The 13168-nt window shown below is 31.9% G+C and overlaps 2 protein-coding genes across 2 annotated transcripts; both read right to left on the bottom strand.

Annotated features, from left to right (window-relative positions):
- Positions 1 to 411: 411 nt before the first annotated feature.
- On the bottom strand, positions 412 to 6143 carry LOC111678977 (fer-1-like protein 6). Its single transcript, XM_046952465.1, has 8 exons — positions 6112 to 6143; positions 4055 to 4249; positions 3771 to 3922; positions 3106 to 3242; positions 2803 to 2984; positions 2558 to 2678; positions 816 to 1264; positions 412 to 744 (listed from the first exon to the last, which is right to left on the bottom strand). Exons 1-8 carry the CDS (start codon positions 6141 to 6143, stop codon positions 570 to 572), a joined length of 1443 nt encoding a protein of 480 aa, XP_046808421.1. The 3' UTR covers positions 412 to 569.
- A 4159-nt stretch (positions 6144 to 10302) lies between these two features.
- On the bottom strand, positions 10303 to 11910 carry LOC111678991 (gram-negative bacteria-binding protein 3). Its single transcript, XM_023440470.2, has one exon. It carries the CDS (start codon positions 11835 to 11837, stop codon positions 10374 to 10376), a length of 1464 nt encoding a protein of 487 aa, XP_023296238.2. The 5' UTR covers positions 11838 to 11910; the 3' UTR covers positions 10303 to 10373.
- Between the last annotated feature and the right edge of the window lie 1258 nt (positions 11911 to 13168).

The following is a 13168-nucleotide window of genomic DNA, read 5'->3' as shown; positions in this document are numbered from 1 at the left end:
AATGTCTACTCAGATTATCAACTGGAGACTACTCATACTAAGGACTCTAGTCTACTCGTATTATCGACAATAGTATCCTCATACTATCGACTATACTCTACTTAGACTATCGGCTATAGTCTATTCAGACTGTCGACTACCCAGACTATCCACTATAGTATACTATACTATATTCAACTTAGACTACCGACTCAGTCTCAGTCAGCTGAGACTGTCTGTTCAAACTATCGACTATATTCTGGTTAGACTAAAAACTATAGCCTGCTCATACTATGTAACAATATATATCCAGATTATCGGCTATAACCTACTTAAACTATCGATTATTGTCTACTTAAACTGTCGACTCAGGTAAAATCTAAAATCTAAACCATCGACTGCAGCCGGCATAGAGTGTAAACTACATTTCATTTATAATTTTTTTAATAAACATCTTTTAACATTTCACAGAAGCATAAATACATAAAATCCATATTAAATTGTCACAAAAACAAAAATAAATAAAATAAAAAGATAAAAACTTCTGGCCAACGAGATCAATAACCTCAAAATTAACATTTGCACAGAAATTAATAACCCAAACCAGACATAATTACGGGAAATTTCGCAACAAGTTGCAATAATGCAAAACCCACAATAAATAAAATTAATAAAATAAAAACAACTTTTTTCAATTTGGGAAACAAAATGTGTTTGACAGCCTTAAAAGGATTGCTAAAGGGATTGAAAGAAGTTTTTGGACGTCTAAAAAAATTAAAGAAAATCAAAAACTAAATAATTAAAATAAAAACACATAAATTTAAACCATAACTTACGTTGGTTCTTCTAAAGCATGTGGACCATTTCTACCCAAACCAACCGGATTCAATTTAGATTCTGTTTCCGTTAAAATTTCCAGTTCCAAATTTATTTTACCCGCTAAACCTATATGACCCATTTTATTCGAATCCTTTAGATTTCCTCTTATCGGAAACCATCCTGAAACTTTTTTCTTTTTAAAAAGATTTATTAATTTTCGTTGAGATTTCTTTTTTGTCACTCGGGTGGTAGTTGAACCATAGGAAGTAATAGATTGTGTTACATCTAATAGTTCACATTTTTTGGCACTCTCATACGGTTCTGGAAAACTAGATAAATTGATCTCTAAAGAACCTAGAAAATCATCTGGTGACATAAAATCATTATCCCAAATTTGTAGCGAAAGAATAGCCGGCTGCTTTAGTTCATATTCCTCCATTAAACCAGAACGATGTTTGGTTACCAACTACAGTAATAAAATATAGTCAAATAAATTTATAGGTTGTATCTTAACTCAAGGACAATTAGATAAATATTATATGTATGTATGTGTGTGTTTGTGTTTTATAAGATTGAGTGATAACATGTTAGTTGGCGATAAATTCTAATATATATTTATTTATGTGTGAATGTTTTGTTGGTGTTTTATGTTAATTTATCTCGTGTTTATTATAAGATTACAGTTTCTGACACTCAGGAAAAAATTAGAAGAGTGTCTTGTTAAGAAAGTTTTTATATAGAAAAGTGTACTGTTAAGAAAGTTTCATATACAAAAGTGTTTTCTTAAGAAAGTTTTTTATAGAAAAGTGTCTTGTCAAGACAGTTTTCATATAGAAAAGTATCTTGTCAAGACAGTTTTCATATAGAAAAGTGTCTTGTCAAGACAGTTTTCTCAAAGAATAGTGTCTTGTCAAGACAGTTTTCATATAGAAAAGTATCTTATCAAGACAGTTTTCATATAGAAAAGTGTCTTGTCAAGACAGTTTTCATATAGAAAAGTGTCTTGTCAAGACAGTTTTCATATAGAAAAGTGTCTTGTCAAGACAGTTTTCATATAGAAAAGTGTCTTGTCAAGACAGTTTTCATATAGAAAAGTGTCTTGTCAAGACAGTTTTCATATAGAAAAGTGTCTTGTCAAGACAGTTTTCATATAGAAAAGTGTCTGGTCAAGACAGTTTTCATATAGAAAAGTGTCTGGTCAAGACAGTTTTCATATAGAAAAGTGTCTGGTCAAGACAGTTTTCATATAGAAAAGTGTCTTGTCAAGGCAGTCTTCATATAGAAAAGTGTCTTGTGAAGGCAGTTTTCATATAGAAAAATGTCTTGTCAAGGCAGTTTTCATATAGAAAAGTGTATTGTCAAGGCAGTTTTCATATAGAAAAATGTGTTGTGAAGACTCCTATTGAATTTTTTCTTGAGTGTGTTTTATTTCTTAATTAAAAAAAAAAACTTTTAATGTAAATGAAATGATTTAATCTTAAGAAATAATTTCTTAAATTTAGTTATACAAATTTTTTTCTTGAATGAAAAATCTAATTTTGGAATTGAATCCATTGCAGATGCATGATATTGAACACCAATGAATTTTACTAATTAACACACAATTATTTGCAATCAATCGTTATGATTTCGTAACAAAAACAAATTCAATTAAAATTAATAATAACAACCGTTATTCATTGTAAATAAAACCTTAAAAATATTTGTAAATTGGAGTCAATACTAGTATTTCTAATGGACTACAACATTACTTACTAACCATGTCTTCATTATTTGAATATTTTAAAGGGAACAACATGCGCCAATTAAAATTGCCTTCACCATTAATGGAACGGTAATGGATATCTGTATTTTGAGATTCATCAAAATTGCTGCACCAACTAAACAGAAGACCATGACAAAAAAATAAAAATAATAATAAAACGCGCATTTTCAATCATTATTTTGTTAACCACAAAATAATTAAAATTCAATTTTTCACATTTCTCTTCCAAACTCACTCACCCCTTAATATAAATATCACTCATAGCCGTACCAAAGATATTCTTTTCTTGCAAAACTACTTCAGTAACATTATAAATTATGACACGCAATTCATAGATTTGTGGTGGCTGCGGTGTTATGTCTATGGGTGGCGGTATATTTAGATTACCATCGTATAATTCTATCCAGAGTTGTATTTTACCCTTTTGGATTTATATAATTTTTCAATTTATTATTAACAAAAGGTTAATTTGTAAAGTTAAAATTATACAAGTTTTATGTTAATAAGTTGTTTGCTTTTTTTTGTAGTTGTTGGTAATTTACCTGTTCAATACCTGGACATTCATTACGATATAAAGATCGTGTTTCAACATGTTGTGGCACAAGTTTATAACCAAAGGAGGGTAAATGTTGAAAATTTCTTAGGACTGTTAAGGATAAACGTTCCTGTAAATCTTCAGCTATGTATGGAAGGAGGGAATGAGGTAGAAATAAATTATAGTGTGGGAGTTTTTTGTGATGTGGGCTTTATGTTAGTTATAATTAAAGTAAATAGAAACTGTAAAGATGTTATTAAAGTAGATGTAAATATTGTTAAATAAGGTATAATTTATTAAAAGAACATTCACATTGGACAGTGGCGGCGATAAAAAGAAGTACTGGTGTAGTCTATAGTCTAGTCTTTATACTGCAAGTCTAGTCTATATTCTAGTCTATAGTCTAGTCTATAGTCTAGTCTATAGTCTAGTCTATAGTCTAGTCTATAGTCTAGTCTATAGTCTAGTCTATAGTCTAGTCTATAGTCTAGTCTAGTCTATAGTCTAGGTTATAGTCTAGTCTATAGTCTAGTCTATAGTCTAGTCTATAGTCTAGTCTATAGTCTAGTCGATAGTATAGTCTATAGTCTAGTCTGTAGTCTATAGTATGGTATATTGTCTAGTCCATATTATGTATTCTTCATATTCTAGTCGGAAAAACTTTTTACTTACCCGTTGCAATTTCTGTTTCATCTTCAAATGCCACACCATCGACTTCTATCGTATTCCCTACTATTTCAGGGGGTCTAAGATCATTATTTTTACATAAATCCTTTAAAATATCTGAGGGCAACATATAATCATGCCATCTGTTGTAACCAGAGCTTAAATTACAAAATGTAGTTTTCAGTGATAACTTTATTAGGGACCTAAATGGCTCATTAACATATTGATCTGGTGCAAACTTATATCATATAAGGAACCTCTTTTCGTAGTTTTAATTAGCCTTAACTTACCTACTATATTCATTTGCTATTCCAACAGTAGCTCTATGTTTAGTGCGCCATCTATCTTCTAAATCTATGAAGGTGGAACCAATGGTCTCATCTTTAATATCTCTGCGATTAAATACCGAAACTTCCAAAATGTGTTCTCTATAAAACAAATACAATTTTTTAGCGAAATGGGTTGAATAAAAAAAATAAATTGAAAAATAATTTAGTATTTTTTTTTTCATTTCTATATATAAAAGTGTATTTGTGTAGTGTATTTTAAATTAACAGGCCTGTCACCGAATTCCATTCCGATCGAAAGTGGAATTAACTTTCCTAATTTTCTTCTTCAATTAAATAAAATGACATCTTTTTCATAATGTAACCACTTCACACTTTTAACGTGAAATTGACAATAGTTTAAACCTATTATTTTTTTTTAATTTTTTATCTCTTAATACATTAATTAGCAAATTTTGTTAAATTAAAAAAAAAATATATTTATTTTTGTTACAAATAATAATAACATTTATTTGTATTTTCATAGAAAAATAATTCTTAACTGAAATGAATTTGTAATAAATTGTATAACTGAAACATGACTTTTTTGCATTAAACCTTTTTATACCCTATGCCATTATCGTGGGGCATTCAGAATTATAAAGTTTTATAATGTTCATATTAGTAGTTCAGAGAAACCAAAAAATGCAACCGTTTTTTTTTTTGTGGTGCATATAATATTTAATTAATATAGTTAGGTCGTTAGTTAGCTAGCTATAGCTAGTTCAGTATATTCCACTTTTCTATATGATTATTTTTCTCCAAACCCCACTTTTTCAAAATACCGCCTTTAAATCTATCAAATGCTCTACTATCTGGGCAATTTATATAATAAAAAATCCACTTTGAATTTAATACATTACAAGTAAGATCTTATAGACGGACAAGGCTGACAATATAATACCCTACACCTGTATACCAATAAAATGTGATTTAGTTTTTATTATAAAGCATATAACTTGAATTGTACCTTGTCTCAGATATACTTAAGCCATTTATGTGTTGTTTAATAAAACTTTGAATATTTAACTTAAATTCTGAAGGGGGCTTTTATAGGGTCTAGGGTCAAATGAGGCCCTATAATTATAAAGTTTGTGAGTGTCATCAAGGCTAGTATAAAACTTGGTTTTGCAGTTTTTTTCTTTTTGTCGAGATACGAGTATATTTAACATAATTATAAACTTAAAAGCTCTATTTCACGGGTTCAGTTGTATGGAGGCTAGGTGAAATAATGGACCGACGTTAAGCATTTTCAATAAGCTTTGTATACAATGCCGTAAAAGATCAAGTGCCAAATTTCATTGAATTATCTTCAAAATTGCGACATGTAGTTTGATTACGGATGGACAGGCGGCGGACAGACGGACATATCTAAATCGACTCAGAAAATGACTCTAAGTCGATTGGTATACTGAAAGGTGGGTACATGACCAATATTATTGTGCGTTACAAACACCCCGGGGGCATGTTTCCATGATGAAATCTCCATCATGGTGTATTACAATCCCGGGGTAAAGAGGTGCTACCAATACCTCTAGTCTGCCAGGACTATAAACTGGTGATGTCAAATGTATTCTTCGCCTAGGAATGATTTGACATGAGGTCTAACCAGAGCACCATATAATCTGGCACTACGTGTGGCCAGTTGCCCGCAGGACTATGTCCTGGCTACTCAGTTGGTTGAGGTTCCTTCGGGATACACGTTGGCTGTAGTTTAATACAGAAATTCGCGGGGAGAGAATATTGGTTTCAGGACTGATATATCCTATACCTAATGGGTTAGATAAATCTCTCTTCGAACAGGTCTGTGTACAAAGCAGCATATGCTGGATTCCTAAACCCGATCGGTATCTCTTACCGTTAGTGTAGTGGGACGCCAGTATATGCTGGGGAATTGTCAGGTCGGTATTCAATGGTTGCCTGTCATCCCGTAGATCGATCTTTATGATCATGGGAATGGAACTGATGCTAAAATTGGTTAAAGATCGGGAGATTAGTACTGATTTAGTATGCCCTTTTACGCTTCGGGAAAGTTCTTCGGTGCTGTTGCCATCTTAACAGGATATATTGATACATGCTGCGCAACTATTTGTCGGGGCAATTATTGGAGTTATTTGACTTTGGAAATTCCTATTTCCTTTGTTACATTGATCGGTTCATTAAAGAGGGATACTGGTCCATTTTGTTTGGTATTTCGGAGTTTCAAATATGTCTCTAGGTGATGTTGCCAAAACAACAGAGCCATCTCAGTAGTGTTGTTGCGCGGGCTTTAAGAAATGCACTGGAATGGGTCATTAGATGATGGAGATTTCATTTTGAATAATGCAATTCTTTCATGACATCATAAGGGTGGTCACTTCCGCATTGTCGGAAGACTGATTTGACCTGATGTTTGGACTCGTCACACCCTTCTATTGACTTTAGACCCCGTCGGGGGACCCAATGCGTACCCCGACGGGGTACTTATTGAAGATTTAATTCTGCGGCCTGTCATTCCGCAACGGGGCTGCTATGACAAGAGATTAGATAGCTCGAGTACTTCAACAAAGTGCTAGTACATGGACCGAAAATTGCTATCTGAGTTCTTCATTGAGAAATTCAGGGGCGCATGGTACACCGTCTCTAGTCTACCCAGTGGATGAAAAAGACCACCGTGAGATAAGGCCGTCAAGGCGGGTGCTCACGTTAATCTTTCGGCATTCATTTGTGCGTTACAAACATCAGCACAAACCCAATATACCCTCCCTACTAAAGTAGTGTTGGGTATAAAAATTCTGAATACACATTTCTCAATACTTTAGAATAAGTTTAAAATAAACTACTTATTGTATGAGTTGTGACTAATTATAAAATTTATCTCGTTTTACTGGAAGCTGTAATATTTCTGTGGTAAAAAGGCAAAAGTATATAAATATTTTTTTTGTACTTTTCAGGAGAATGTTTTAAAGTTTTAAATACACATATTTCAAAACTTTTGATCAGGTCTTTAAGAAAAGTTTAAACCATACAGAGTTGTATACGGAGTGTGGGAACATAGTTTTTGCATAACTTGAGATATGTACATTTTCATTATTACCACAGATTTATAAAAAAAAATTCTTAACAAAGGAATTTATATTTCTTTGTTCTATAAATTGTGTAGGTTTTTTAATATATATTTAATTTTTTTAATGTAATACATGCGATCAATCGGGGTAATTGGTCTTAATTTCAAAGACGAACATTCTATAGTAGTATCATGTTTATACATACACTAGCATACCCTGGATGCTTCGCTACCTTAACTATGTTCAATATCGTAAAAATATCAAAAAGTACCAACGGAAAAAAGTACAAAGATCTCTTTCAATAAATTCTCATTTAATAAGGACCGTGTGTTCCGGTTAACCATTGTAAAGAATCCATTTAAATAAGAGAAAAGTACTTAAAATTAATGTTCCTAGGTTCAATATTTTAGAAAATTAAAAAAGTGTGTTTTCAGTTCATATTAAAGAACATACATAGAGTACCATTTAAAGGAAGAGATAGTACCAAAAGTGGAATAAAGTTTACCTAAGTGGAAAGTACTAATAAAAAAGAGTACAATGTTTCCCCTTTTCGCTTAGAAGTATACTTTTTCGAGAATTAAGTTTACAAAATGTTCTGTATTTAAATCTACATATATATCACAGATAAAATTCAAACGATTGAAATCTGCATTCATTTATTCCAGAAAAAATTGTGCTTTAAAAAAGGTACCAAACAATTTACTCGAATTTGGTTCTATATAGGCCTTAGTACTCGAATTCCAAAATAATATACCAAAAGCTTATTTTGTGTGAGTAAATATACTACTTTTTGAAATTTCATAAAAGTTGGCTTAATGAGTTTGAATAAAATTAAATTTCCCCTTTTTGGTACTTTTTTACCCAGTGAAATAGCAAAAATTTTATTACAATAAATATTACAGAGTTAGTCCGTAATTTAATATGAATAATTCAATAAACCGAAAAAGATTTCTTAATGTGCTAAAAAAGTACCATTAAAACAGTTTTGTCCCTGTTACACCCAAAAAGGACTGAATTTTAAAAAAGTACGAAACAGGTGTCTCATAATTTTGAGAGATGTATCCAAAATATTTAGAAAAATTTAATTATGTTAATTAGTTTAAAAGTTATAAAGGGCTGAAAAATGTACCAAAATCACCTTTGTTACACATTTTTACCCCTTAAAAGTACGAATTTCAAAAAAGTACCAGACACCCATCTGCTCATTTTAAGAGTAGATACAGGAGCATTATGTAAGATATTTAAGAAAACCTATTTTACCCGTTTTTCCCCTTTTTACCCGTAAATATGCAAATTTCCAAAAATCCCTCCTTGGTGGATCTACATAACCAAAAACACATCTACTGTCAAAATTTCATGATTCTAGGTTCAGCCGTTTGGGTTGTGCGATGATGAATCAGTCAGTCAGTAACGCTACTCTTTTATATATATAGATATATTAGACATTTTACCGGCATTAAAAAGTAAAAGATATTTCAAATTGATCTATGGTCGTATATGTAGCTCATCATAGAAATCTGATGTAGCTATCATATAGTCGTATTTGCTATGTTTAAAATTCTTATTTGTCTTTCTAATTAGTTTGTGTTTAAATTAATTCCAGTTTTTAAAAATTTTGATTATTATCTTGGCGTTTTTGTACGCATCACTGTCACGAGAAGTGTTATCTATATATGTACATATATATGAATGTATATTTCTTAAAATTGTTATTCTCTTTGTAGTATATTAAAAAAAACTGCATATTTCTTATAAAATGTTTTTAATCCGGTTTATATGAAGATTTAAAAGATATCCTTAAGCTAAACAATGTAAAAACCAAACAAAAATTTAACAATTCAAAGGTAATGCAGTTGATCTCTGGTTTCGTATACCATGATCTCACGATACTAGTATTTATTGTTCAAATTTTAAATATTGACCGAATTAGTAATCATAATTAGCTTAATAACATAATTATGATATTCTATCAAATTACCTTGAAAATTGCGATCTGTTTTTGGACGGACAGACAGATATCGCTAAATCGATTGGGTAGACCCAATATTTATATATGTTACAAACGTCTGAACCCACAATATTATTCTCACTATAGCGATGTGTGATAAACTATCAAATTGAATTATGAATGTTTCGTGTGAACAGAGCAATACCCAATAGCAATTAAAACAAGTTAGAAATTGTAGTCGGGCGAGGCCGACCATATAATACCCTACACCTGTATACGAATAAAATGTGATTTAGTTTTCATTTAAGTTGAATTGTACCTTGCCTCAGATATACTATAAACATTTATTGTTTAATAAAACTGTGGATATTTAAGTAACATTTTGATGGGGGCTTTTTATAGGTGCTAGGATCAAATTAGGCCCTATAATTATAAAGTTCATCAGGGTCATCTAGGCTAGTATAGAACTTGGTTTTACAGCTTTTTGTCGAGATAGGAGTATATTAAACATAATTATGAACTTAAAAGCTCTATTTGGCTGGTTCAGTTGTATGGGGCCTAGGACCGATATTAACTAATTTCAATTGGATTCGTCTACAGTACCATAAAAGATCGTGAGCCAAATTCCATCGAATTATCTCCAAAATTGCGACCTGTAGTTTGAGTAAAATGTTTACAAGCTCTATTAGAGGGTTCAGTTGTATATGGGCTAGGTTAAATAATGGACCGATGTTTATCATTTTCAACAGGCCTCGTCCATGGGGCAATAGAATATCATGTACCAAATTTAATTGAATTATCTCTAAAATTGCGACCTGTAGTTTAATTAAAATGCTTACAAGCTCAATTCAGGGGTACAGTTATATGGGGGCCAGGTGAAATAATGGACCATTTTCAATAGGCTTCGTCCCTGGGGCAATAGAATATAATGTACCAAATTGCATTGAATTATCTTTAAAATTGCGATCTGTAGTTTGATTACAAGGTTTCATGGACGGACAGACGGACGGACATAGCTGAATCGACTCAGAAAATGATTCTGAGCCGATTTGTATACTTTATAGGACCAATATTATTGGGCGTTACAAACATCAGCAGTTATACCCTCTCCACTAAAGCGGTGTAGGGTATAGAAACTATGGAGTCGTGTTAACATGTTATTTCTTTCTTCGTTAACCCATACAGATGCTATAGATGTCTTAAAAAAACAATATATATTTTTATTTGATATTTTTTTTTATTAGAAAAAATATGTAAAAAAAAATCAATTAACAAAATTTTATATTAATCACACGGCATATACTTTAACATAATCCACTCGCAAATCACCATTATTTAACCAATTCAAATTTTGAGAAATTTTCTTCCAAAATTTATTCTTCGAACGAGGATCAGTATTAGGCCAGGGCTTTTCCTCTATCCAATGTAATTCATCCTTAAAGTCATTATTACCACCAATGCCATAGCCCAAAGTCAAATAGAATTCCTCATCAAAAGGAGCCCAATTGGAACCACCATTCAAAAGATCCTGATTTGGTAAATTCTGATTATTTAATTGCATATTTTTAAAGGCATCTTTTTCATCGGTTATTTTGATGCAACAATATTCTTGACCATCAACTGCTACAGTGATTGAATCTGGTGTCCAGTTTAATTCGTATAAATGAAAGTCATGCGTCAGATTAAGATGTTTTAATTGATATTCACACATTTTTGCCGAACGCCAGGGTTCATTGGCATTTAGGATCAAACCACCTTGCAGCATTATATCGTCTCCATTGGCTATAGTATGAGCTACACGCATTTGACCCGAATGATATTCACTCGTACCGTAAGTGTGCTTAGAGGGCTCTAGCCATAGTTGTGGATACACCCACATGGCTCCAGGCACTTTAGCTTTTATCTCTACTCTGCCATATTTAAAAGAAAATTTACCTTTGGTGTTGATTTGAGCTGTTATCAAGGGGTTCAATTTATTTTGCGTTTTAGGATGAAACACACACTCATCTGTATCCAATTTACCGGTGCATTTTGAACCCAACGAAAATGTTTTCCGAAGAACATCAGCATGATAATGTTGACTAGTGGGTTTGGGTTTAATGGTCAATATACCATTTTGTACTTGCAAAACATCGGCTACATCATCCAGATACATATTGAATTCATAGTCGGGTTGTTGCGGTATACGTCTCTCAAGGGACCAGTGTTTAGAATCTAAGCTATGACCATCGAAGTTTTCATTAAATATAATTTGACCACCGCAAAGTACTGGAGCTCCATTAGCTATGGTCACCGCTGAACTACATTGCCTATTAGTTGTTAACGAGGGTGTGGTTTTTGTTGGTATACCCGTTACAGCAGTAGAAGTTGTTGTTGTATTATCATACTGCTGCACTACATACACACCATTGTCTTCACGATAGCCCAAACCGTTGTAGATAACATAGGTCCAGTAGTACAAGGTATCACCAAACTTAAGCTGAGTATTGCGGTCTCTAAATATCCAGCGTCCATTTTTAGGTTTAATAATATCAACAGCCCAAGTTCCTGCCTCCAAACCTTCCATCTCTTCATTTAATTTGCCATGAAAGGCGAACAATGTTATGCCCTCTTCATGTGGTATAGACACCTCAAAGCCTTTGGGATAGAAAACTTTAATTGTGGCTGTAGGCACTTCATATGTCCAGTAACATGGTATAAGACTTAAAAAGATCCATAAAAAATGTGTAAAATTTATCACCGATGTCGTCATTGTTATTGTATTTGTTTAGTTAGTCTAGTGTTGAAGATTATCAAATTGAGCGTTCAACGTTTAAAAGACGACTGAATTTATGTTCTTGATCTTTTGTATATTTATATTTAGATTTCAATTCAAACTTGTGGGTTTTTTTTGTTATTATTGCTCTGAGATTTGTTTTCAACCGAGATGCCACATTCAGTCGTTTTATTAAAAAAAAAGAAGGGAAGCAACTCTTTAGGAATACATGTTTGAAATTTTGAGATAAATTCGAAATTAAGAAACATGTTTTCACACATTTTATTAAATCATATAGTAATATAACTTTCAGTGCAGCAAAAAGCTTTTTAAGCTATTGTAAACCTCATTAATATTCGGACCGTAACCAAAAATAAAACCTATTGAGGCTGAACATCCTTTCAATTTTAACTTCCATCATTAATCTTTGTGCAATAATTTAAAAGCTTAAATTTAACATTTAAAAGTTTGCCCAAAGTCAGAATCCCACTATTTCAGAAACGCTTTTACCTTACTCCCTCTCTCTCTTTCTAACTGATATCATTATCTATGTTACATATCTAATGTGTCAATTGAACAAAATACCATTAAAATAAAGCGTTAAATCTTGCAAACTATTTCTAAGAATCTGGTGTCCTTGTAAATATTGAATTGATCTAAAAATAACATTTAATGCACTTGAACTACGATAACCAAAGAAATGATTTTACAATTGAAGATATTCAATTGTTATTAGATTGGTTCATGTCTTCCGATTGTTTCTACGACAAATTCAACGAAATTGAAGAGAGATGTTATTAGGTTGGTCCTTGTCTTCCGATTGTTTCCACGACGAAAAACATTTTACAAAAGATAGATAGATAAGACAATTCACTAGACTATAGACTAGACTATAGATTATACACTAGACTATACCATAGGCTAGATTATATACTAGATTAGACTGTAGACTAGACTGTAGACTAGACTATAGACTAGAATAAAGACTAGACTATAGACTTGACTACAGACTAGACTATAGTCTATACTATAAAAATATACTATATTGGCTAGACTATAAACAAGATTATAGATTATACTATGGGCTACACTACGGACTAAACTATAAACTAAACTAAAGACTAAACTAAATACTATAGACTAGACTATAGACTTGACTATAGACTAGACTATATACTAGACTATAGACGAGACTATAGACTAGACCATAGACTAGACTGTAGACTAGACTATAAACTAGACTATAGACTAGACTATAGACTAGACTATACACTAGACTATAGACTAGACTATAGACTAGACTATAGACTAGACTATAGACTAGACTA

Source organism: Lucilia cuprina, chromosome 5 (assembly GCF_022045245.1).
Source record: "Lucilia cuprina isolate Lc7/37 chromosome 5, ASM2204524v1, whole genome shotgun sequence".
Lineage (NCBI taxonomy): Eukaryota > Metazoa > Arthropoda > Insecta > Diptera > Calliphoridae > Lucilia > Lucilia cuprina.
Note: the sequence above shows the minus strand (reverse complement) of the source record. Positions and strands in the feature narration are given on the sequence as shown.